General features: G+C 33.5%; 2 protein-coding genes across 3 annotated transcripts; both read right to left on the bottom strand.

Annotated features, from left to right (window-relative positions):
• Positions 1 to 3,816: 3,816 nt before the first annotated feature.
• On the bottom strand, positions 3,817 to 12,219 carry LOC111416389 (F-box only protein 39-like). Its single transcript, XM_023048393.2, has 4 exons — positions 11,782 to 12,219; positions 4,426 to 5,058; positions 4,215 to 4,373; positions 3,817 to 4,160 (listed from the first exon to the last, which is right to left on the bottom strand). Exons 1-4 carry the CDS (start codon positions 11,987 to 11,989, stop codon positions 3,847 to 3,849), a joined length of 1,314 nt encoding a protein of 437 aa, XP_022904161.1. The 5' UTR covers positions 11,990 to 12,219; the 3' UTR covers positions 3,817 to 3,846.
• A 6,077-nt stretch (positions 12,220 to 18,296) lies between these two features.
• On the bottom strand, positions 18,297 to 20,105 carry LOC111416381 (actin, muscle-like). 2 transcript variants are annotated; one of them, XM_023048382.2, is made up of 3 exons: positions 19,977 to 20,105; positions 18,776 to 19,721; positions 18,297 to 18,719 (listed from the first exon to the last, which is right to left on the bottom strand). In XM_023048382.2, the coding sequence occupies exons 2-3, from the start codon at positions 19,698 to 19,700 to the stop codon at positions 18,514 to 18,516; spliced, it is 1,131 nt and encodes a 376-aa protein (XP_022904150.1). In that variant the 5' UTR covers positions 19,701 to 19,721; positions 19,977 to 20,105; the 3' UTR covers positions 18,297 to 18,513. The 2 variants fall into 2 exon arrangements, with proteins under 2 accessions (XP_022904150.1, XP_022904151.1); XM_023048383.2 differs by having other exon boundaries at positions 19,894 to 20,041.
• Positions 20,106 to 21,671: the final 1,566 nt, after the last annotated feature.

The raw sequence follows: 21,671 nt of genomic DNA, 5'->3' as shown, positions 1-21,671 counted from the left end.
TGCAATAAAAAGCCCTTTTTTAAAAATGTTGTCTACGCCATTGCTAATTTTGTCAAACGTGCAGTATGTTCGTGTAATTATCTATCAATTGGTCTCTTACAAAACTTTGATCAAAGCAATAGTTTTTAAGAAAAACACGTTTGTAGAAAATTTGTTAATCCAATCAAAAACTGTTGCTTTAATCAAAGTTTTATAAAAGACCAATTGATAGATAATTGATCACTTTACACGAAAATACTGCGACCCGATATATATTAAGACTATTCATCTTAATTTTTCATGTATTATCTACTCTAGAAGTTTGTCAGCGGTTTTTTGAATCAGCCTGTATAATCATTTTCGAGTTCCTTGAATATGAATATTTTAATGAATATTAAATCATTATTAAATCGTCATCAAACAAAGGACGATGGCGCTATGAGGTTTTCGGCATTAGCAGTTTCTCGAAAAACGAGATCATGACATGTAAGTTACTTTTTTTCTAACTCTTATAGTTTCCGAGTTAGCCTATTCGGACATCGAATTTGAACCACCCTGTACAGGATTTAATATTAAATGTTAACAAGATTTCTTTGATTATTTTCAACAGATCCACTTTCATCTTGCATGTTTTCTTCGTTTTCTCAATAACTTCAATATTTTCATCATCAATGTTCTAATCATCTTGTGCAGATTGAGGCCAACTGACACTAAATATTTCAACCGTCTAAGCTTTACTTTTAATAATTCAAATGATCGCTCCGATTGTTGAACTGGTTAGCTTAGTATTAAAAGTATCTTGAGTGTTGATTAAGTGACCATTATCTGATATGGTTTCATTAAATTAATCAATAATGGATCAGCAGAATCGCTTACCCGGTGCTTATCGGGTGGCAACAGACAGCCCCGGATCTAGGGGGGGCAAGCCTAGGTCTTCACAAAATTCACGTAATTCACACTTTACGGACGAATAGACAACTAATCATTTACTTAACATTGACCACGGAATAAATAATAGTACAAGTATGTTCTATGTGGTACAGGACGTTGGCTAATTGCCAAAGGGTTCTCGAAAGATCTTGGCTTATATTTTCTAAGATAAAAAATGTCTAAATGTCAAAAAATTACTAGAAACCGTCTTCTACCGCCACATTTGCATTGTGTTCTACATGGTTTATTAATTGGAAAAAAGTTTCAGAGAGATTAACCGAACACGAGGCAACTCAAATGCCCAAAGAGTGTATGATCAAGTGGGTACAACAAATGAAATCATGCCAGGGTATTGATCAAGACAATGAGAGAGTCATTCACTCAGAGAAAGAAAAATGGAGACAGATCCTGCGTATTGTTATGGTAGCTGTATTGTATCCATCCACAAACTGCCTTTCTTTTCGCGGGTTCCACGAAACTCCTAGCGATCTCATCACGCAATGTCCTCAGCCTAGTCAAAGTAACTTAATTTCCCTGCTCGCCAAACATAATTCAACTCTTAAGTTTCAATTAAAACACTTAAAAAAAGGGCAAGTATCATATTTATCAAAGACAATACAGAATGAAATGATTAACATAATGGCAAAAACTGTTAGAAATAGCATTTTAAATGACATCAAAGAAGCCAAATACTACACGATAATGTTCGACTGCACTCCAGATGTATCCCATACAGAACAAATGAGCCAGGTAATTCGACATGTAAAAAGAACTGGCGATGTGTGTGAAATAAAAGAAAGTTTCATTGATTTCATAGAAATTGCTGGAAAGACAGGATGTCCTCTCCTGTCAATAGATTTTAGAAAAATTGGCTGTTGATGATTTAGATATTGGACAATGTCGTGGCCAATCTTATGATAATGGGTCCAATATAGCCGGCATCCATAAAGGAGTACAAGCCAGGATTGCAGAAAGGAATGAGCTGGCCGTGTTCGTACCGTGCTTTCTGCCTCATCATGCCAGGAAGCTATTAACCTATTTGGACTGAGTCAAAAAGTATATTGCTTTTTTGTTGGCTCCACTACTAGGTGGAACATTATGAAAAAATACGTTAAAACAAATTTAAAAGGAAGTAGTAAGACGAGGTGGTCGGCGAAACATATTGCTGTCCTATTAAATAATTTGCCAGAAATAGCGGAAGCCTTAGAAGAAGTTAAGCAAACTTCTCATGCTCCAGAAGCTAAGTACAAGGCAGGTCATCTCTTAACTGCTATAAAGGATTTTAAATTTATTCTTAATTTAACTATTTAGGCGAATATTCTCCGCGAAATCAATCGAGTGAATATAGAAATTCACTTTGCAAAAAATGAGACAAAATCCAATGGAATATTGGATAAAAGAAGCTGGAGAAGTTGCTGAAAAAGTGGTGTTGACTCTATTTTGCAAAACAAACGAATTCCGAAACGTAAAAAACATTTCGATGAGATGTGTGAAAACGAATTACAAACACTCCAACCTGTTCAACTATTTTCTAAAGAAATAATGATGGTATTTGATCGAATCATATCAAAAATTAAAAAGAATTTGAATTTTGCTTTTCTTAATAGTACTAATATTTTGAAAATGTCAATTTAAGAACTGCAAAAGTATAGAGCAGATCTGGCTCGAAAATACAAGCGAAATTTAAGCACAGTTCAATTCTGCCAGGAACTCTACGTTTTTAAAGAGTAAGCTCCGCTTTTATTTGGTGATACAGAAAAGGCTAACGGTTTCTATCTCTGGCAACAGATCTATGCGCATGATTTGCAGGATGCTTATCCTAATATTTGTATTGCCCTGCGAATTTACTCTACGCTTCCTACTACATCATTCTATGTGCCAGGAACGCTTATCGAGTCTTGCAATTTTAGCTACAGAAAATCGAATTGCACACGAGTTAAATTATGACAAGGCCATTTGCTGAACAAAAAGCTCGAAGAGTAAAATTATAATTTCAATTCACAAATGCTATAATTATTTTTATTATACATATTTTTATTTTAAATCCTATCCTGTGCTGTGTATAAAATATATATCCTACTCGTTCATGTTTATATATCTGTAAATAAATAGGCTTAACACAGAAAGAACAGCGATGGATGCATTATTTCCGGAAGGCCTATGTAGGCTATGTCCAAATGTCAAGCAATTAGTGGACATCTGATAGCTGAAATTATATAGATGATAAAGGTAAAAACAAATAAAATAAACATTGTGTATGTTCTCCGGAAGAAATTGGTGTTTTTCCAAAATACATGCTAATAACTTGAAATATGCCAAAATGTTAGGTTTGTTGAAAGTCTCAGTCCTCGCTAATGAAGTACTTTCGGGAGTTCTTAAAGATATGCGAGGATTGCGTCTTAAAACACATTAGACTCATTTCCACTCAGCCATTTTGTGTTCCTTGTTAAAATTATGCTTAATGTAGTTTCTTTCTGCTATTTCGTAGACCAACTTACGCAAATCGGTGCTGATTAGACCAAAAAAACGTGATTCCATGTCGATAATGTGATCAAGAATTTCTTTTTCAATATCTTTAGAAAAAATGGCTGGTTTTCCTCTAAGCCCCTCTTTAAGAGCACCTTTATTCATGACTAATCTTCTCCTTAACATGGCTTTGGGGACGTTAAAAGTTTGAGCAGCCAGCTTATACCCCATTTTTTTGGCCTATACGTTGATGGCTTGTTCCATATTAACTTATATCGGATATTTAAGAAACTAAAAAACTTTTTTCACCTATTAGTCATTATTTGTCATGAGGAACAAATCTCGAAGTTTATGCATATAGGTTGAGTCAGTTTTTTTTGTATTTGAACCAAATGACAGGATTATTAGAATGTTTCATTAAACAGATCTGACTATAATAACTAAGCTCACATTTCTAGCTTTATTTCAATTTCAATAATAAAAATATAATTCATTTCTAAAACGCGCAATATTAATTTTGATTGATACATTTTCTTTAGATGTCATCTCTTCTAATATCCCAAGTAAAACTGAATGCGTTCTCATATTCATTCTTCTGATATTAATTTCAATCGATACATGTCCATTCCAATCGGACCAAATTTGACATACGTGCATCAACAGTTCTATTGTATTAATTCCTCCACGGTAACTAAACTTTTTAAGTTTTGTACAATTAATTAAAAGGTGGAATAAAATATCATCGATGGTATCCACATTTTCGTATAATCTACAATCGATTATCTCTAAAAAAATATTAATATTATTATTATTAAGAGAAAAAAATAAATTTTGATTACCCAAAGAATTCTTATAGTTGCTGGTTAAAACCCGAAAAAGTTCTTTACAACTATTTGGAGTGTAATTTTGCCAAGCCCTCGCCGTTGTTACCGTAAATGTATGAAGAGGAATCGACCGTTGAAGTAACGAAACCACAGAGTCCAAGTCTAACATACCAACTAAAAACTTTAATTAGAAATATTGAAAAACACATCTTTAACCATAACCTACTGAAATGTAAGGCAACATTCAAATTACTCAACTTCAAAGAAACATCACGCCAATCACTGTTTCTAATCGGAATCATATCGCTTGCAAAAACATGAACTTCAACCATGTTTAAGCTTGTATTTCTTCCCGACGATAACAGATGCATAATTTCGCGTCGAAATACCGGAAAATCCACTTTTAATTGTCGCAACCCGTTCAAGTGTTCTATACAATCGATTAATTGAACGGAATCCAATTCATCATCGACGTTATAAAACGAATTTCTGATATCAAGGTTGGTTACGGTCATTTTACAGTTCATACAGCTTGCGATAAATTTAACGAAATCGCATTTGTTAAGCATTGCGTTAAAGAAACAAAGATCAGTCAGACAAGCTTGGATTTTTAAGAAGAGTGACATATGGTAAACGATTTTTTTGAATCGCGTCAGATCGTTCCACCAGTGCATTTTTAAACTTCTCAACTGAACAAAATTCTCTGTCAAGATATTGAAAAATCTTGTCGTTCTTTTAACAATTTCAGAAAGTTTCGTTGGCAACCAACGTAATGGGATGTACGGACGGCTCCATGTTAATTCTAAACTTTTTATGAATTGATGATAATCTCTTGTTAGAAGTACAGTACTTGGATCACCTAAAAAAATAAATTGTAGTAGATAAAGAGTACTCATTTAAAAATATTGATTCATTTTTAGACACGATAAGACAAAAAGGGATTTTCTTGTGTTAATCACTTTTTAATAAGATGTTAAAATGAAATAAATTTTCTCTCTATATGAGACAGTTAACTTAAATTTTCTTCTAATAAATTATTCACAAAATTATTGGTTGAACACGTGGTGTTCTCATGGGTAACATGGTGACCCATGAGAACACATTGATCTTATTGAATCCCACTTCCGGATTGTTTATAGTTTCCCTTATTGATGTGATTCACCCTGTTTCTTGAATATGTTGGTACATGGTACAATCTTTCTATGCATAACTTGCCTAAATTTGTCTAAGTATTCAAAATAGGGACCATTAATCGAGTTCTTACTTGAGTTAACATCATAAGCAATTTGTTGCTGAAGATAGCCTTCATCAATCTACAATACCTATGTATTATTATTATTGCTGCCGGGCTGAGGGGAATCCTTAAATCCGTTTTTAGTTAGGGTGTTCATCAAGTCATCAACTACCAGGCACCATAGTAGAGGTGATAGCACTCCCCCTTGGGAACATTCTCTTAGCGCCTTTATAGTCAGCGACTCGCCTCTCAGACTGGCTGTGATCTGCCGACTTTTCAACATGGCTATACACTACTTGATTGTCGACGGATGTATATCTTTTACGTTTAGAGCCTTCTCTATGGATTCATAAGAGATTTTATCAAACGCACCCTCTATGTCTATGAAAGCACATAGGGCTCTTTGGTTGCAATTGCCTCCTCTAAAGTGCTAGTCAAACGCCTACCACCTTTAGGTATGAACATAACCTTTACTTACCTCCATAGAGTGGGTATATAGCTAAAGCTGTAGCTTTTTGCAGAAAAATAGGCAGAATTCCATCTTCTCCAGGCGATTTTAGGGGCTTGAAATTAGATATAGCCCACCTAACTCTGTTGGGTGTGAAAATGTTCCCAGCTATGATGCGAACCCTACCTGATGGACGGGTTATGTCCATTACTTCAGGGTCGGCATCTGCGTGGGAGCAGACTTTTGAGGAAGGAAAGTGTGTACTCAGTAGGAGCTCATATCTATGTACATTAGTTAATTGATTAATTCATGTTCGATTTTGAAGCTACTTAGAGTTATTCCTGTATTTAAATTTGATGACTGTCACATAATATTCTTAAATATTGATCCATAGCAATAATATCCAACGTTCTCTTCTTCTTCTTCTTTGCGGAAACCATACAAGTTTTTTCTAGTCATTCTGTTGTGTCTGCGTTTCATACTATGCGAACGATCAGCTATCTCTCAAGGCCTTTTGGATGCTAGTCTTCAATCTAGGAAAACCCTTGGCAGTCTATTTCTTGCCATTCGTGAAACCTGCTCAATCCAGTGTCTTCTGCGTGCACTCATCTAACCTACCACATATTCCGTTATGCTTTGCTACCAATTTTTTTTGTTTCTGCACGAATCCCATAGTGTAGTTCCAACGATTCCGCAAATGTCATTATTGGTTTGACACAGTCTTTGTATATGTTTACTTCGGTCGCGGTAGATATGCAGTTGTTACCCCAATTGGTCATTATTAGTGCTCCCCCTGTTCTGACTGACTTGTTGATAAATTTTCTCATATTATCCTTGAGTTCTCTATTATCATAGTTTTTGTTTTAATAACATTTATCTCTATACTGACTTTTTCCTCTTATTTTCTAAAAGCCTGTAGTAGATATTGCAGTTCATCCTCTGTGTCTGCAATCAATGTTGCCTCGTCTGCATAGCATTCAATCTTTATTTCGTCTTTTCCCATCTTGTATCCGTGTAAACCTTACGCATTTATTCTAAGATTATATCCATTTAAATGTTGTAGAGCAGTCAGAGACTGACAGCGTCACCTACCTCATGCCCACATTCAAGGATATTTCTTCTGAGCAAAGTGTCTTTGTTTTAATTGTAGTGATATTGTTTATATTAAATTTTCTGATAGTTTCTATTATGTGTGGATGCACTCTCTTACACCTCAACTCTTTTCGCAATGTGCTCGGCAGTAGTATCTAGAAGTTTTTCCGAAATCCCTGTTATTCCTTGCCTGGTGTTCTGTGCTTCGGAATGTGGTATTGTAGAAGACTGGAAACACCTTCAGGGATGTGTTTAGGAGGGAAATTCGTTGGTAAAAAAAAGTAATACTATTTCTCTAGCTTTACGAATTTGTTTCGTTCTACAGTACTTTAATATACAGGTTCGTGACTTGTTCAGCAAGTTCTTCTCCTTCCCTCTCCAGTAGTTCATTGGGAATATTGTCCTGGAAACTTGTCGTTTTTTAGTTGTTTGATCTGCAGCGTCACTTCCTCCGTAGTGAGTTGTCTATTTCCTGAACATTCTCAGCACTGCTCTCTCGAATTTTTATCCTTTGGCACAGGACAACTTTTCTTTCTGTATACAGACCTGGAAAGTTTTTGCTAAATTCTGAGTTACTCTTTTGTTTACTTCCCTTTTTGTTGCTTTAAAGATTTTGCAGATTCGTTTTTGGGTTCCATATAAGTCATTTTCAATTTCTTTGTTAAACTCATTACTACTTATATAGTCATAGTTATATTATGCTGGGGTCTTGTAAGACAAGCATTATTTATCAGTAGGATTTGCTGTCCTACTGCCAGATTAGCGTATCGTTAATTTTTTGAGCGAAACGCCAACCATATAGGGACGTGTGCTCTCAATTCGTTGAATTAATCCTCAATGGTCTTATAATTCTATTTTTTCTTAACACTAGATTATGGTGATCCAATGTTTGTTCTGATCTAAATCTTTCATCAAGCAGCATTACTTCTCGTTTGTCGCTGCTCGTTCATATTTGGGTTTTCCCCATCAGTATATAATTAAATAGTCATTGTAGTGTACTGTATTTCTGCTTATTGCCTCTTTTTTCCTCTCCGTTATTGCATGAACGTCTATCTTGTGATGCTGTAGTTCAAACGCATCAAACAATCTCACATTCCAGCATCCCAGTCTCAACACGTTCTCTCCAATTTTGGAAAATGTAACACAGATGAAACTATAAAATGTTTTGAAATAAAAAACTGATCTCAAAAATCATAGCGTTTTAATTGTTCGCGGTCATTACTGTACAATTTTTTTGAATTTTGCAATTTTCGCCGATTAAGTTTTAAAAATTCGTATAAAATCCATTTCTTGGAATATGAGTTTAACAATTTCCCAAAGTGTTAATAAGAGTGTTCTCTTTCCAATGAACCAACCTGTTTTGAAAAATAACTTTTAGTTTTTGAGAAAACAATATTTGAAGTTTTGATAAAATTTTCGATGTTGCAATTTTCATCGATAATTTTCAAAATTCGCTATAAACTTAATTTCTTGAAAGATCCTTGTGGAAAAATCACCAATTATTAATTAAAGTATCCCCTTTTTAATGCAACAAACCGTTTTGAAAAATCGCTTTTAGTTTTTGCAAAATAATTTTTTGAAGTGATCGACAATTTTTTCGAATTTCACAATTATCGCCGATTAAGTTTTAAAAATTCGTATAAAATCGATTTCTTGGAATATGAGTATGAACATTTCCCAAAATGTTAATAAAAGTGTCCTCTTTCCAATGAACCAACAAGGTTTGGAAAAATAATTTTTAGTTTTTGAGAAAACAATATTTCAAGTATTGATAGAATTTTGGATGTTACTAATTTTCAACGAAAATTTTCAAAATTCGCTATAAACTTAATTTCTTGAAAGATCCTTGTGGAAATATCACCAATTATTAATTAAAGTGTCCTCTTTGTAATGCAACAACTTATTTTGAAAAATCGCTTTCAGTTCTTGAGAAATAAATTTTTGAAATGATCGACTATTTTTTTTCGAATTTCACAATTATCGCCGATTAAGTTTTAAAAATTCGTATAAAATCGATTTCTTCGAATATGAGCATGAAAATTTCTCAAAGTGTTAATAAAAGTGTCTTCTTTCCAATGAACCAACCCGTTTTGAAGAATAGTTTTTAGTTTTTGAGAAAACAATATTTGACGTTTTGATAAAATTTTCGATGTTACAATTTTCCTCGATAACTTGTAAAATTCGCTATAAAATTTATCTTTTGAAGAATCCTTGTGGAAATATAACAGATTATTAATGAAAGTATCCCCTTTTTAATGCAACAAGCCGTTTTGGAAAATCGCGGATAAATCGAGGAATAAAGTGATCAACAATTTTCTCGAATTTTGCAATCTTCGCCGATTAAGTTTTAAAAATTCGTATAAAAGCCATTTCTAGGAATATGAGTTTGAAAATTTCTTAAAGTGTTAATAAGAGTGCCCTCCTTCCAATGGAGCAACACGTTTTGAAAAATAACTTTTAGTTTTTGAGAAAACAATAATTGAAGTTTTGATAAAATATTCGATGTTACAATTTTCATCGATAACTTGCAAAATTCGCTATAAAATTAATGTTTTGAAAGATCCTTGTGGAAATATCACCAATTATTAATTAAAGTATCCCCTTTTTAATGCAACAAGCCGTTTTAAAAAATCGTTTTCAGTTCTTGAGAAATAAATTTTTGTAATGATCGACAATTTTTTCAAATTTTGCAATTTTCACTGATTAAGTTTTAAAAATTCGTAAAAAATCAATTTCTTGGAATATGAGTACGAGAATTTCCCAAAATGTTAATAAAAGTATGCTATTTCCAATGAACCAACACGTTTTGAAAAGTAACTTTTAGTTTTTGAGAAAACAATGTTTAAAGTTTTGATAAAATTTTAGATGTTGCAATAATTTTCATCGATAACTTTCAAAATTCGCTATAAAATTCATTTTCATTTTTTCATTTTGTATCTTGGATCCAAATAAGTTGTTCTTATCAGCTTTCTTATTAATTTCATATTCATTCAAATATCGCAATAATGTGGCAATGTACTTCAGAAATGCACCAGAAATTTTAACCATAGTGGCCGGATAGATATGCCAGATAACCGGATATCCGGCTTTTCGCAAAATCACTATCCGTTCCATCACATAACCTATTCTTGAGTAAACTTGACACATTTTGTTTTTTTCTAAGATTATGAAACAACTACGTGTACTATAAGGGTTGAAATATTTCCCACTTTGCGTCATTTGCTATTTGTTATCTTCATAAATAAACTCTTGGACAAGTTTTCATCAAATGTACTAGCATAGGTAAATGCTGTAAGGTTTAATGTAATATCCTCTATTCATAGATGTCCTAATGGAATAGTATTATCGCTATTAGCTCAAGAACTGTCAAAATAAGTATTTAGTAACATAAAGTAGATGTAATTCTCAGGTGATCTCTTTTAACATATTTTGTATTTCTCATGGGATCAAACAGCATCCAGTGCAGATCTCTTGAAACCTCATACATCAAACTAAAGAAGTACAATCTCTTCTAATGAACACTAACTAACACAATTTGTACATCATATAATGTTCAATGAGTTATCGCTGAAAACAAGAGGCCTACAGAGCCAATTACAATTACTAATTTACATATCAAGCAACTGTACCAACACCTATTTACAGATTCACTGTGCAAGAAGCAACCAATAAAGGATAATCTAGCACGAGTGACTACAGGACAACGACATAAATCATGCTCTATTATTCAGTTATTCTGTAATCCTAGTTGCTTCTCAACATCATCAAAGACGCCCCTTTAGACAACAATGCCCTGTACAGACTCCCATTAAAATCTTGATGATGCCACGATTAAGTTCTAATATATAATTGGTCTTGATTGTAGAAACATTAATAAACCATTAAACTATTTCGTTTGTTATCGTGAATTGCGTTTTAATGGCCGAGTTCTTTTCATTATCAGGCTTTGTAAGAGTCCCAAGCGTTTTAAAGTAGTTGATTTGATGATTACACCAATAATGTACTAATTAATTACCACTTTTCTAAATTTAATTGTAGGCGTTTTTCATAAAAAATGGTCATGTCGATGTATAGCAGGAAGAAGAACTTTGGAGTTCCTAGAAACTAGAATATCTCAGATATCTAACATATTGGGCTAACTAGGTCAAAATTATTAATTTGTAAATGTTCATGATCAAACACTTGATTTTATGTTTTCTTACAACGGTAGCGAAGCTCCAGCTAGGTGACTCTTCTTGGATATTTGAGGATTTTGCTTATCTCACTCTTGAACCTTGTTATGTTGTGCACCAAGAGGACTATCTTAACTCGCGCAGTCTCGTTGCTTATAATTTTGCTAAACCAGTGCACAACAAAATTGATAATTATTTCAACAACTTGTAGAATTTTGTTTTGGTCCCAGTGCATCGATAACGCAGTATTTGAGTTTGTATAACACATACTTTTCATGCACATGAGTTATCTTAACTTAATAACTTTATAGCGCATTGGATATCATAGACACCATAAGGATACCATAAGATGTTGGCACTAGGATCCATGCAACCTTCAGCCACTTAGCTTGTTTATATTTCATAGTTGTTTAGAAAAGGATCTAAAACTTTGATAATGTTTTAGAATTTTAAAAAAGTAAATGATTTAATTATCAAAATTGTTAATAGTTTTAGCATTACAATTCTAATTGTTAGTAATTATCAATAGTAAGTATTGATTAAATTTTAAATATTACCTAACAAACATCTTTTGGCTATTCGTGTCAAAAATTGTTTAAAAATCCAAATAAAAAGGTAATAAAAATATTAAATTACTTAAAAGATCTTTATCGATAATTATAACCATATGTTTCCAAAGTTGCGGTGAATTGATTGCTTCTTTCCATAACATACAAACCATGGAGCAGGAAAGACGATCTCTTCGTGGCAAAAAACTAAAAATCAACGCGAGAACATCCGTGGGGAGTAGATCCCATGTTTTTAATTGCACTAAAGACTTTGTCTCTATTAATTGCGACGCCATATGGGTTTCTTTTTAACCGATCTTAACCGATTTCTTGTAATTAATCCACTAAACTTTTGCTAACATCCACAAAAAATATATTCTTACGGGTAACTTTACCTTTGCAGGTATCTTTTAATTTTGGTGCACACCCCTTTTCACATATTACTGATGTATACCGATAACAAAAAAAATACCGTAAAAACCGTAAAAATTTATGACAAATAAATTATGACAAAAATTATGACAATTTTATTTAGGTAACCCACAAAATTAGTTAGTTGAGAACGGAGAAACAGAAACAAATGGCAATAATTTCAATTTTTATTTTAATTTTTTCGTATTCGATGCTTTAACAAAAACCACTACATTAAACAGTTTTTTTACTTTCATGTGGGTTATAATAACTTCGGTTTTTGACAAATATTGTAAATAGTTATTAGATATGAGAAGTAACATTTTAGTTACAATAATTAGAATAAAATTAGAATTCAGAATAACGACAAGAACTATGATAGCAATCATAATTTTATGGATCAGCCCATGAAGATGGGTGATGATGATTTCAAGACCATTCAATATGGTCCGATCTGATTGATTGATAAAGGATGTAGTGACGATGCAGAAGCCATCTCAAGACCTACTGGACATCTCAAGGCTGCATAATGCAAGGCCGAAAAAGATTGCTGGGTGAAGGATTTCTATGAGTAGAAGAACAGAAGAAAGGGTAAATGTTTAGACCAGATCGGTGAATCAGCCGTGTAGTAATTGAGGTGCAAGAACAAGAATGAGTTGGTAGTCGGATAAGCTAAGTAAGAAGAAGAGGCGAAACGACTAAGAGAAATGATGAAGAAGAACGGTTGGGAAAAGTGTGGAGAGTATATGGGAACAAACCAAGGGCATATATCTAGATTTTTAATCGATAGGAAATGAGTCCAAAGAGGCGTAAATGATAAAAAAAAGGACATATATCAAGATTATATCAAGATTACATTCAAGAGATACTATTTCTTGAAGTGTGGTAGCTATCGAGGGTGGTATGACTGCCAGAATCTAACGGGGAAATACGACCTACGTGCCTGGCTTTTTGGCTTTAGTTAAGGACTTTTGTTGAGAGGAAGGCGCTATTGGATGATGGACAGTATGCATTTAGAAGAGGGACGATACGTGCTCAGGATGGTATGGCAGACTGTACGAGGAAAAAATGTAGGATAGAGTCTGGAAGGTATGTAAAGAATGGGAGGCGGGATTTAAGATGAAATATACCAGGAAGATCTTGTAGGACATATTTTGCGAGTGTAAGACGGTGAGAGCCCGGTATTAAGACATGTGGCACTACTGTTCATCAAACTTGTGAGATATGTTCAAGGTATGCTTGGAAGAATGACAGTGCTGGCAGGGATAAGGTGGGGAGTGAAGAATGAGATTAGAAAGATTATTGTGGACAGGGTAATGTTGCCTAGATTGCTGTATGGTGCAGAGATTTGCTGAAGAAAGCCTTTCCTATTGCAGGCTGACAAGGGCTTACTATACGACGGAGACCGATGCTATGCAAATAGAATCGGGCATGCTGCCATAACCCGATTACTCAACTTGCTACCAATTAATACCTTCGGTACACTCATAACGTATACCAAATTTGATTTTTCTAGCTTAATGTATTACGAAGATATTCAATGTTTTAAAAATTTAAGATGCAACTTTGAAGGCTTATAACTCCTCAGAAGTACAACTTAGTATAGAGATAAGTTGCGTTCAAACATCTTAATTTATTGTCCTCTACATGTCCCTGCTCTGTGTCGGTTCTTATGTGAATCACCCTGTATACCACCGGATAGAGCAGAAAACTTTATATTGATTTCATTATGATCTCTGAGTTTTGATATGTTGAATAACAATGGCGACAATACACAGCCTTGTGTAACTCTCTTTAAAATCGCCATTTGTTGTGATGTCTCATCATCCACTCGAATTTCCGTGGATTGATTCCAATACAAATTGGTGATTACACAGAGATCTATCGCGAGCATTCCCACAGATCTTTGGATCTCTTCAAGGTTTTGGTGTTGTATAAAGTAGTGGACTTTTCTGTAATCTTTAAGCCATCTTTCCTTGGCTTCTCGACAACCTCTTCGAATTTTCTTGTTTATTGCATTATATTTATTATGATCTTTATTTTTCTGCAATCATCTCTTGTTTATAAGTTGTAGAATTTCGTAATTTATCCATTGTTGTTTTTTTGCTGCTGCTTGTATATAGGGATTATAGGGTATCAGTGTTTCGGGTGTCTTCAAATGTTATTCTGAATTGATCCCAGTTTATTTCTTGCATTCTTTGCAATCATGAATCGAATTTCTCTACTACTTGAACACGGAGGTCTGGGTTGGTAAGTAATTTTACGTTTATGTATTTTCATTATTGAGATTTGTTTTTTGAGAGGTTTGAAATGTTGGATTTTCATGTATTTACATTACCACATGGATTGTAATCATATTTGCTCCATTTTGTATATTCCTCATTAAATAGATTTTTAACACCATGAAGTCGATCTGATTTCGCACTAACATAAGTTATTTTTATTATTCGCAGGTGATTTCTATGTTTAGTCGCGTAGGATGTTGTTTGAAGTATGTGTTTCTCGATCAATCTCCCTCCTCCATTTTGCGTATCAAGTCCATGGCTGCACACTTCCTCCACAACACCTTTAACAATTTTGGCGTTAAAAGCTCCTGTCATAATTGTTTCACCCTTTTTAGTAAGTTAGATAGCAATTTCTAGGTATTCGTAAAATTTGTCAAATTCTACCGTGTCTTTGTCAACTGTTGGAGCATATTCCTGTATTATGTTCACAGAGCGCTGGAATTTGCAGCTATTCCATGAAGACACCTATTCCACGGTGGTCGCTGGGTTTATCGTCCCCGAAGTGCCATTTTGAGTTTTTCTTCTTCCAGATCTTGACCACCTTACTTCGTTTAATCCCATTATGTCTATGCCTAGGCAATGCATATCGGCATCTAAATTCGCGCAATCTTTTCGTTGTACATAGGTATAGACTGCATCCATGTTGCAATCTTGTTTTCTTTTGTTAAAAATTTCAAATTTGTTTAGACTTGTGGGAATTCTTAGCACCCTCACCCCATTTAAAGGTGTCCAGAACTGAGGGCCGTATTTCAATTTATTTCAGCCATTTAAATTGTTTTTAAATGGTTAGTATAGTAGGACTTCCGTTTTCTTTCCACCTCGCAGTATGAAACTAGTGTAGCTGTTCCAGACGCGGTTTCCCTTTTCAACAAAACGGAATATAAGGGGAAATATTCTAATGATACTGTTACCTTTCATTAGCTAGTTTTGATCGGCCCCGGGCAGTTGATTTCCCCGGTACCATCCATATATGGGAGGAACTAAAAACCTTCTTATTACACTTGTCAATAAATTTAAACTTTTTTCTGCATCTGCTTTCTAAGTTTTACTAATTATGCCATGCTGAGTTCACTGGTAAAATCAGTTTCTGTCTATCACGTCACATTTCCTAGATAAACAGCAGAATCAAAAATACTACTGACAAATATTGACTAAAATATGACAACCAAGAAATACAACAAAAAAAATTATTTACAATGGAAACACAGGTACCATGTTTTCTGTTACCCAAATCTTTACAACTGCTTTAAAAGATGACCAAGCACTTAATTCAATATTTGTGAGTATGGTATCAAAGTCTTTCAATAGTTTTCCTATTTGTGACCCAATAAATATACCTTCTTTCAGCTTTGCTTCACTCAATTTGAGAAACTTTTCTTTGAAATAATTGAAGGTTTGTCCTCCTTTATCCAAAGCTTTTACTAAGTTCTTCACAAGGCCCAACTTGCTATGAAGCGGAAGCAAAATGATTTTGTCGGGATAAACCAATGGAGTGTTTATCACATTTTCTTTTCCAGCAAAATATGATTTTCTTATAGGCCATTTCTTGTGTTACGCCTGTTCCATAGGCACAAAAAGCAGCAATATTTCGCAAACCCACTCTGTAAACCTGTAAAGATTGCAACAACTTTTAAATCACAGTAAAGTTGCCACTCATGATCCGTATATTTGATTGCCTCTAGCAGAGAAGGTATGGTTTCATAAGTTTTTTTCATGTTCACTGTGTAGGCCAAAGGCATGTCAAAATATTGAGCGAAAGAAGTACCTCTTGATCTAAAACATGGAATTTTTGTCCCTAGAGCTAGAAGGTTTCGTTGTTGCAGCTTTGACCAGAAGAGTTCAGCTTGCACTTTCGAAAGTTTTAGATCTCGAACCTTTTGATTAAAGACCTGAGGGTCTTCTACATGTTGAAAACCTTCTGATTCACTTGACGTTGGGTCAATTCCCTTGGGTGCACGTTGCAGTCAGGAACCAGCAACCGCTCATTATAGGCAACAGGCAAATGCACTGAAGATATGTTTGAATACTTTATTTTATGTCGAGTTTTGCTAGAATGTCCTGTTATATTTGTGAGGCAGAAGTAACTATCTGAAAAATGGTCTTTAGGCTCACACCACACCATAGGAACACCGAATATCATGGCTCGGTGTTTTCCTTTTAATCATTCGGTTAAAGTAGTAATGCTGGTTATGCAAGCAATATGAGGAACGAAGTTTTTATCTTAATTACTAAGAGGATAATGATGCAATTCTTTTACAAAGAATAGAACAAAAATTAAATAACAACAATAAAACAGAAAACAGCGAAATACTGAAAATAAAAAACCCTAAAAACTCAAAAATTTTACGTACTAGAAGATTTTGAAAGATATATCGGATTCTACATGCCAAAATAGGTATAAATTGATATATCACATCTAGTGATGGAAGGGATAGTGACTTTGCGAAAAGCCGGATACCGGATAAAATTGAACTAAATCAATTAAGTTGTTAGGCAAATAGTCACTTATGCTAGAAAATGTATTCATTTACTTAATGTAATTTACATAGCTGACATATACAATTCTAATTGGTCAAATTTATGATAGCTAATTTATCTATTTACTGAAGTGATATAACTAATTTTTAGAATAACAAACTACATCGTGGAAACTAGTTAATAAGTCTAGTTGTTGAGTAGTTTAGTTACCTAAAGTATTTGGTATTTTTGTCTATTTTGTTCTAGTCTGAATTTCTATATACATTTAACAATGAAATATTTAACGTAAATGGACAAATGTACTATTATTAAATACTTTATTTAAATGTATTTTAGTCGTTTTGTCTACCTGTTTTCATCGTTACATCGATCGTTAATAGAAAATATTTTTTAATACAAAAATTGCTTTTTCATCAGCGATAAAGCATCTGTTTTTGAGGATTCGCTACCAACTTACAGATATAAACTTTCTTCATTATTACAGTTACAAACCTAAAAGTCTAAAAGTGATGGTTTATTGGAAAGAGGACACTTTTATTAACACTTTGGGAATTTTTCATACTCATATTCCAAGAAATGGATTTTATACGAATTTTTAAAAACTTAATCGGCGAAAATTGCAAAATTCGAAAAAATTGTAGATCATTTCAAAAATTTATTTTTCAAAAACTAAAAGCGATTTTTCAAATCTGCTTGTTGCATTAAAAAGAGGATACTTTAATTAACAATTGGTGATATTTCCACAAGGAGTTATTAATAAAGTTGTATTCAATGAACAAATCCTCTTGGGGTTGAACTTGATTATTATCTGCAGTGTGAAGTATTAAATAAAAGTACATGTAAGTGAATCTTTTCTTCATTAAACTTAAAAGTTTTCTAAATTATCAAGAACTTTAAACTTAAATTCGCTATTGTATTCACCCTTTCCTGTATAATCATTTACCAGATGTGTGTTTTATGCGAGATGTAACCCAATATTTTACTCAGCGGGAGTTGTTTACAAGCCAGATGTTTTCTTGAGTAATTCATTAAAAAAACATGTTAAAAAAATAAAATTCGTCACTGAGGTCGTACAGTTGATGACATAAATAGACACAAACATTTACATTTAAACTTGTTCCTAATTTTATTCACCCCGAAATACTATAATTCTCTTAACGGTCACTAAGGCTTCCTTTATCCTGTACAATCTCTTTTATTCCTATTAAACCAACAATTTGATCAACCTTAAAGTCTATACTTACAATTATCAAATTAAATTAAATAAAAAAAGTTTAAGAAAAATTATACTTTATTGGTACAATTGTCTTTGTCTTCCATCAATATACAATATCAAGTCAATAAATAATCTTATCCAAAAAAAATTATAATGATACAATGGTATGACTTATTTTAGGTATTTATGTACTATAATAACGTATATGGCACGTTTTCGAAATATCCCAAACGATTTTTTTTTATTAATAATAAATATTTATAACTTTACGATTCAATCATCTTTTTTTGGCAGTGCTTCACTTCCGTTCGTCGGTTATACGAAATACAATAGTCATAGGTAATAACAATAATATCTAAACGTGAAGAATTTTTTTTTAATAATATAAATGGTGAAGAGCTTTTCGTTGTTATATGAAAAAGTATAAGATTTAGAAGCATTTGCGGTGAACAATTCCGGGTCCTGATTCATCATATTCTTGTTTCGAAATCCACATCTGTTGGAAAGTGGACAATGAAGCCAAAATGGAGCCGCCGATCCATACTGAATATTTCCTTTCTGGTGGAGCGATAATTTTGATTTTAATTGTTGAGGGAGCGAGGGATGTAATTTCTTTTTGCATACGATCAGCAATACCTATAAAAATATTAAATGTATGAGTTTTAATTTAACTTTAAGATTAATGAATTTACCTGGATACATGGTAGTACCACCAGAAAGTACAGTGTTGGCGTACAAATCCTTACGAATATCAACGTCGCATTTCATAATAGAATTGTATACAGTCTCATGAATACCACACGATTCCATTCCCAAGAATGATGGTTGGAAGAGAGCTTCTGGGCAACGGAACCTTTCGTTACCAATGGTAATAACTTGACCATCGGGTAATTCATAACTCTTTTCAAGAGAAGTAGATGATGCGGCGGTGGCCATTTCTTGTTCAAAGTCCAAAGCGACATAACAAAGTTTTTCCTTAATATCCCTAACAATTTCACGTTCAGCCGTCGTGGTGAAGGAGTAACCACGTTCAGTAAGAATCTTCATCAAGTAATCGGTTAAATCACGGCCAGCCAAATCCAAACGAAGAATAGCATGTGGAAGAGCATAACCTTCATAAATCGGTACTGTATGGGAGACACCATCACCAGAGTCCAATACGATACCAGTGGTACGACCGGAAGCGTACAATGAAAGTACAGCTTGGATGGCAACATACATCGCGGGGGTATTGAAAGTTTCAAACATAATCTGAGTCATTTTTTCTCTGTTTGCTTTTGGATTCAACGGGGCTTCGGTGAGAAGGATGGGATGTTCCTCGGGAGCTACGCGAAGTTCATTGTAGAAGGTGTGGTGCCAGATCTTTTCCATGTCGTCCCAATTCGTAATAATGCCATGCTCAATCGGATATTTTAAAGTTAGAATACCACGTTTGCTTTGGGCCTCATCTCCTACGTAGGAATCTTTTTGACCCATACCGACCATCACACCTTGGTGTCTTGGACGGCCTACGATTGATGGAAATACGGCACGAGGGGCGTCGTCTCCAGCGAATCCGGCCTTGCACATACCGGATCCATTGTCTACCACAAGAGCTGACACGTCGTCGTCACACATTTTGATATTATTTGATGATTACTAAAATTTAAAAAGAAATTGTTAATTTAGATTGCTTAAATATTGAAATAGTGTTGCAAAAAAATGATCAAAAAGATAATTTGTAGTTGTAATTTTTAACTAAAGTTACGTTATCTTGGATTGGGTTGGGTTGATGACTAAGAAAAAGAAATTTTGAAAAAGATTACTCAACCGTTAATGAAATATATGAAGAACACTTTGTTTTAAAAGAACGACTTAAAAATGCACAAGTACACTATTACACGATCAACTCACTTATTATAGTTGTAGTTAAAATGTTTTGTCAGCCGTGAAGACTTGCGGCCGTCCACGTTCGAACTCCCTCTTATCGAACGAAACTTGAAAACGAGTAGCGACCCGTTCGGCGTGTGCAGTGCGTCCCCGTGTGGGCCGATCACTCTTTTTATATTATTCCTACGGCTGGCTATTCATAGTATCGATGGCCCATGTATGGAGAGCATTATGGTAGGGAGCCAGAACTCTTCCAACTCGTCCAAATAAGGCAGCACTTGACGATGCCTTTCCCAGGGCAACACACACTCTACGAAAACATTTATTTATTTATTTTAAGATTATTTTTAAACAGGATTTCTTAGGATTTTAAATTAGTTTACCAAAAAATCTTAGAGCTTACATAATTGATTTAAAAAATTAAATAAATGTGTTCATTTCGACACCGTGGTGATTCATTTTAGGTTTCTTTATTTGCTTGGATATACAATAAATTAAGGATTGTTTAATTTAACCCATGAATTTCACTCCATTTATGTGGTTACGCATAAAAGAGAACATGATATAATTTATTGCGAAACTTTTATTAATGGAATTAATTATTACATTTATATCTATTTCTATTGTACTAACAACGTGGAGAGCATGTTGTTCTAAATTTGGATTTCATTTGGACCAATGCTGAGTATGGTAAAAATAAGAGCTAAAAACTCTTCTAAGAATTTCAAACAGTTGCTAAAAATAAACGGTATAAAGAAAGATTGAGGACTCCGCGTGTAATTTGGAACACACGATCATGTCAAACGATTATCGATCGCTTTCGAATCGTTAAAAGAAATTTAACGTTCGTTTTTTTTTAGTCCTATCTATCCTTATATGGTTCTATGACACTGTGCCAAGATGCATTGGATTTTTGCCAAGTATTTATCAATCAATTAAGCATTGAGTAGAATACTGGGTGAGTAATTTAACGGCATCGCTATATTCAACCAATTTACACGATTAAAAATTCTAAATAATAATTTTAAAAAAAATTAATGACATTTAATGTTTTTTTAATCGAATTTGAAAAATTTATTTTAATTTATTAGAATTAAATTTGTTGGAATTTTAGTTTTATTGATAAAAATACAAAACACTTAAAAATAGTTTTTGTAACCACGCAAAAATATTAAGTAGGTATTATTCAAACGAAAGTGATTTTGGAAGGTCACGAACGCTCTCTTAACTGGCACATATGTTATTATAAGTGTCAGCGACCTAGACACACCTCCTCGGAGTTGATTGCCAAAAATAATAACTCGGAAAATTTAGAGGGATCCTCCTAAATTTATCACATAACACTAAAATAGAACGCATACGTTCCAAAGCGTCGTTATGTTTTGTAAATGACCCAATTAATCTTTTTTATTGCTGATTCAACATTCAGAATTAAAAATTTTAAATGTATATAGATGAATTCTTGATATTCACTAATTTTATTTAAAATAAAATGATCATATACAAAGTGATATCTTTTTTATTTATTTTTGTGTAGACCGGTTTCGGTAATTAAATTACCATCTTCAGAAGACACCTACATATTAAAAGGTTTAGACGTTAAAATAGAAAATTCCTTATTTAGTTTGTAACTTATGTCAAATTATTACTTAAAAGTTAAAACAAATACCACACATCTTTATACGAACACAATAATAATAATAATAATAATATTTATTG

This window comes from Onthophagus taurus, chromosome 2 (genome assembly GCF_036711975.1).
Source record: "Onthophagus taurus isolate NC chromosome 2, IU_Otau_3.0, whole genome shotgun sequence".
Taxonomy (NCBI): Eukaryota; Metazoa; Arthropoda; class Insecta; order Coleoptera; family Scarabaeidae; genus Onthophagus; species Onthophagus taurus.
The sequence above is the reverse complement of the archived record's forward strand: the minus strand, read 5'-3'. Positions and strand labels throughout refer to the sequence as shown.

Excerpts from the sequence above, each read along its gene's own strand:
- LOC111416389 (XM_023048393.2), bottom strand. The coding sequence starts at position 11,989 with ATGGCGTCGCAATTAATAGAGACAAAGTCTTTAGTGCAATTAAAAACA. Across the intron at positions 4,374-4,425 it reads GAATGTTGCCTTACATTTCA|TTGGTATGTTAGACTTGGAC; the intron begins GTAGGTTATGGT and ends TAAAGTTTTTAG. Across the intron at positions 4,161-4,214 it reads CAACTATAAGAATTCTTTGG|AGATAATCGATTGTAGATTA; the intron begins GTAATCAAAATT and ends ATATTTTTTTAG.
- LOC111416381 (XM_023048382.2), bottom strand. The coding sequence starts at position 19,700 with ATGTGTGACGACGACGTGTCAGCTCTTGTGGTAGACAATGGATCCGGT. Across the intron at positions 18,720-18,775 it reads TGGTACTACCATGTATCCAG|GTATTGCTGATCGTATGCAA; the intron begins GTAAATTCATTA and ends ATATTTTTATAG.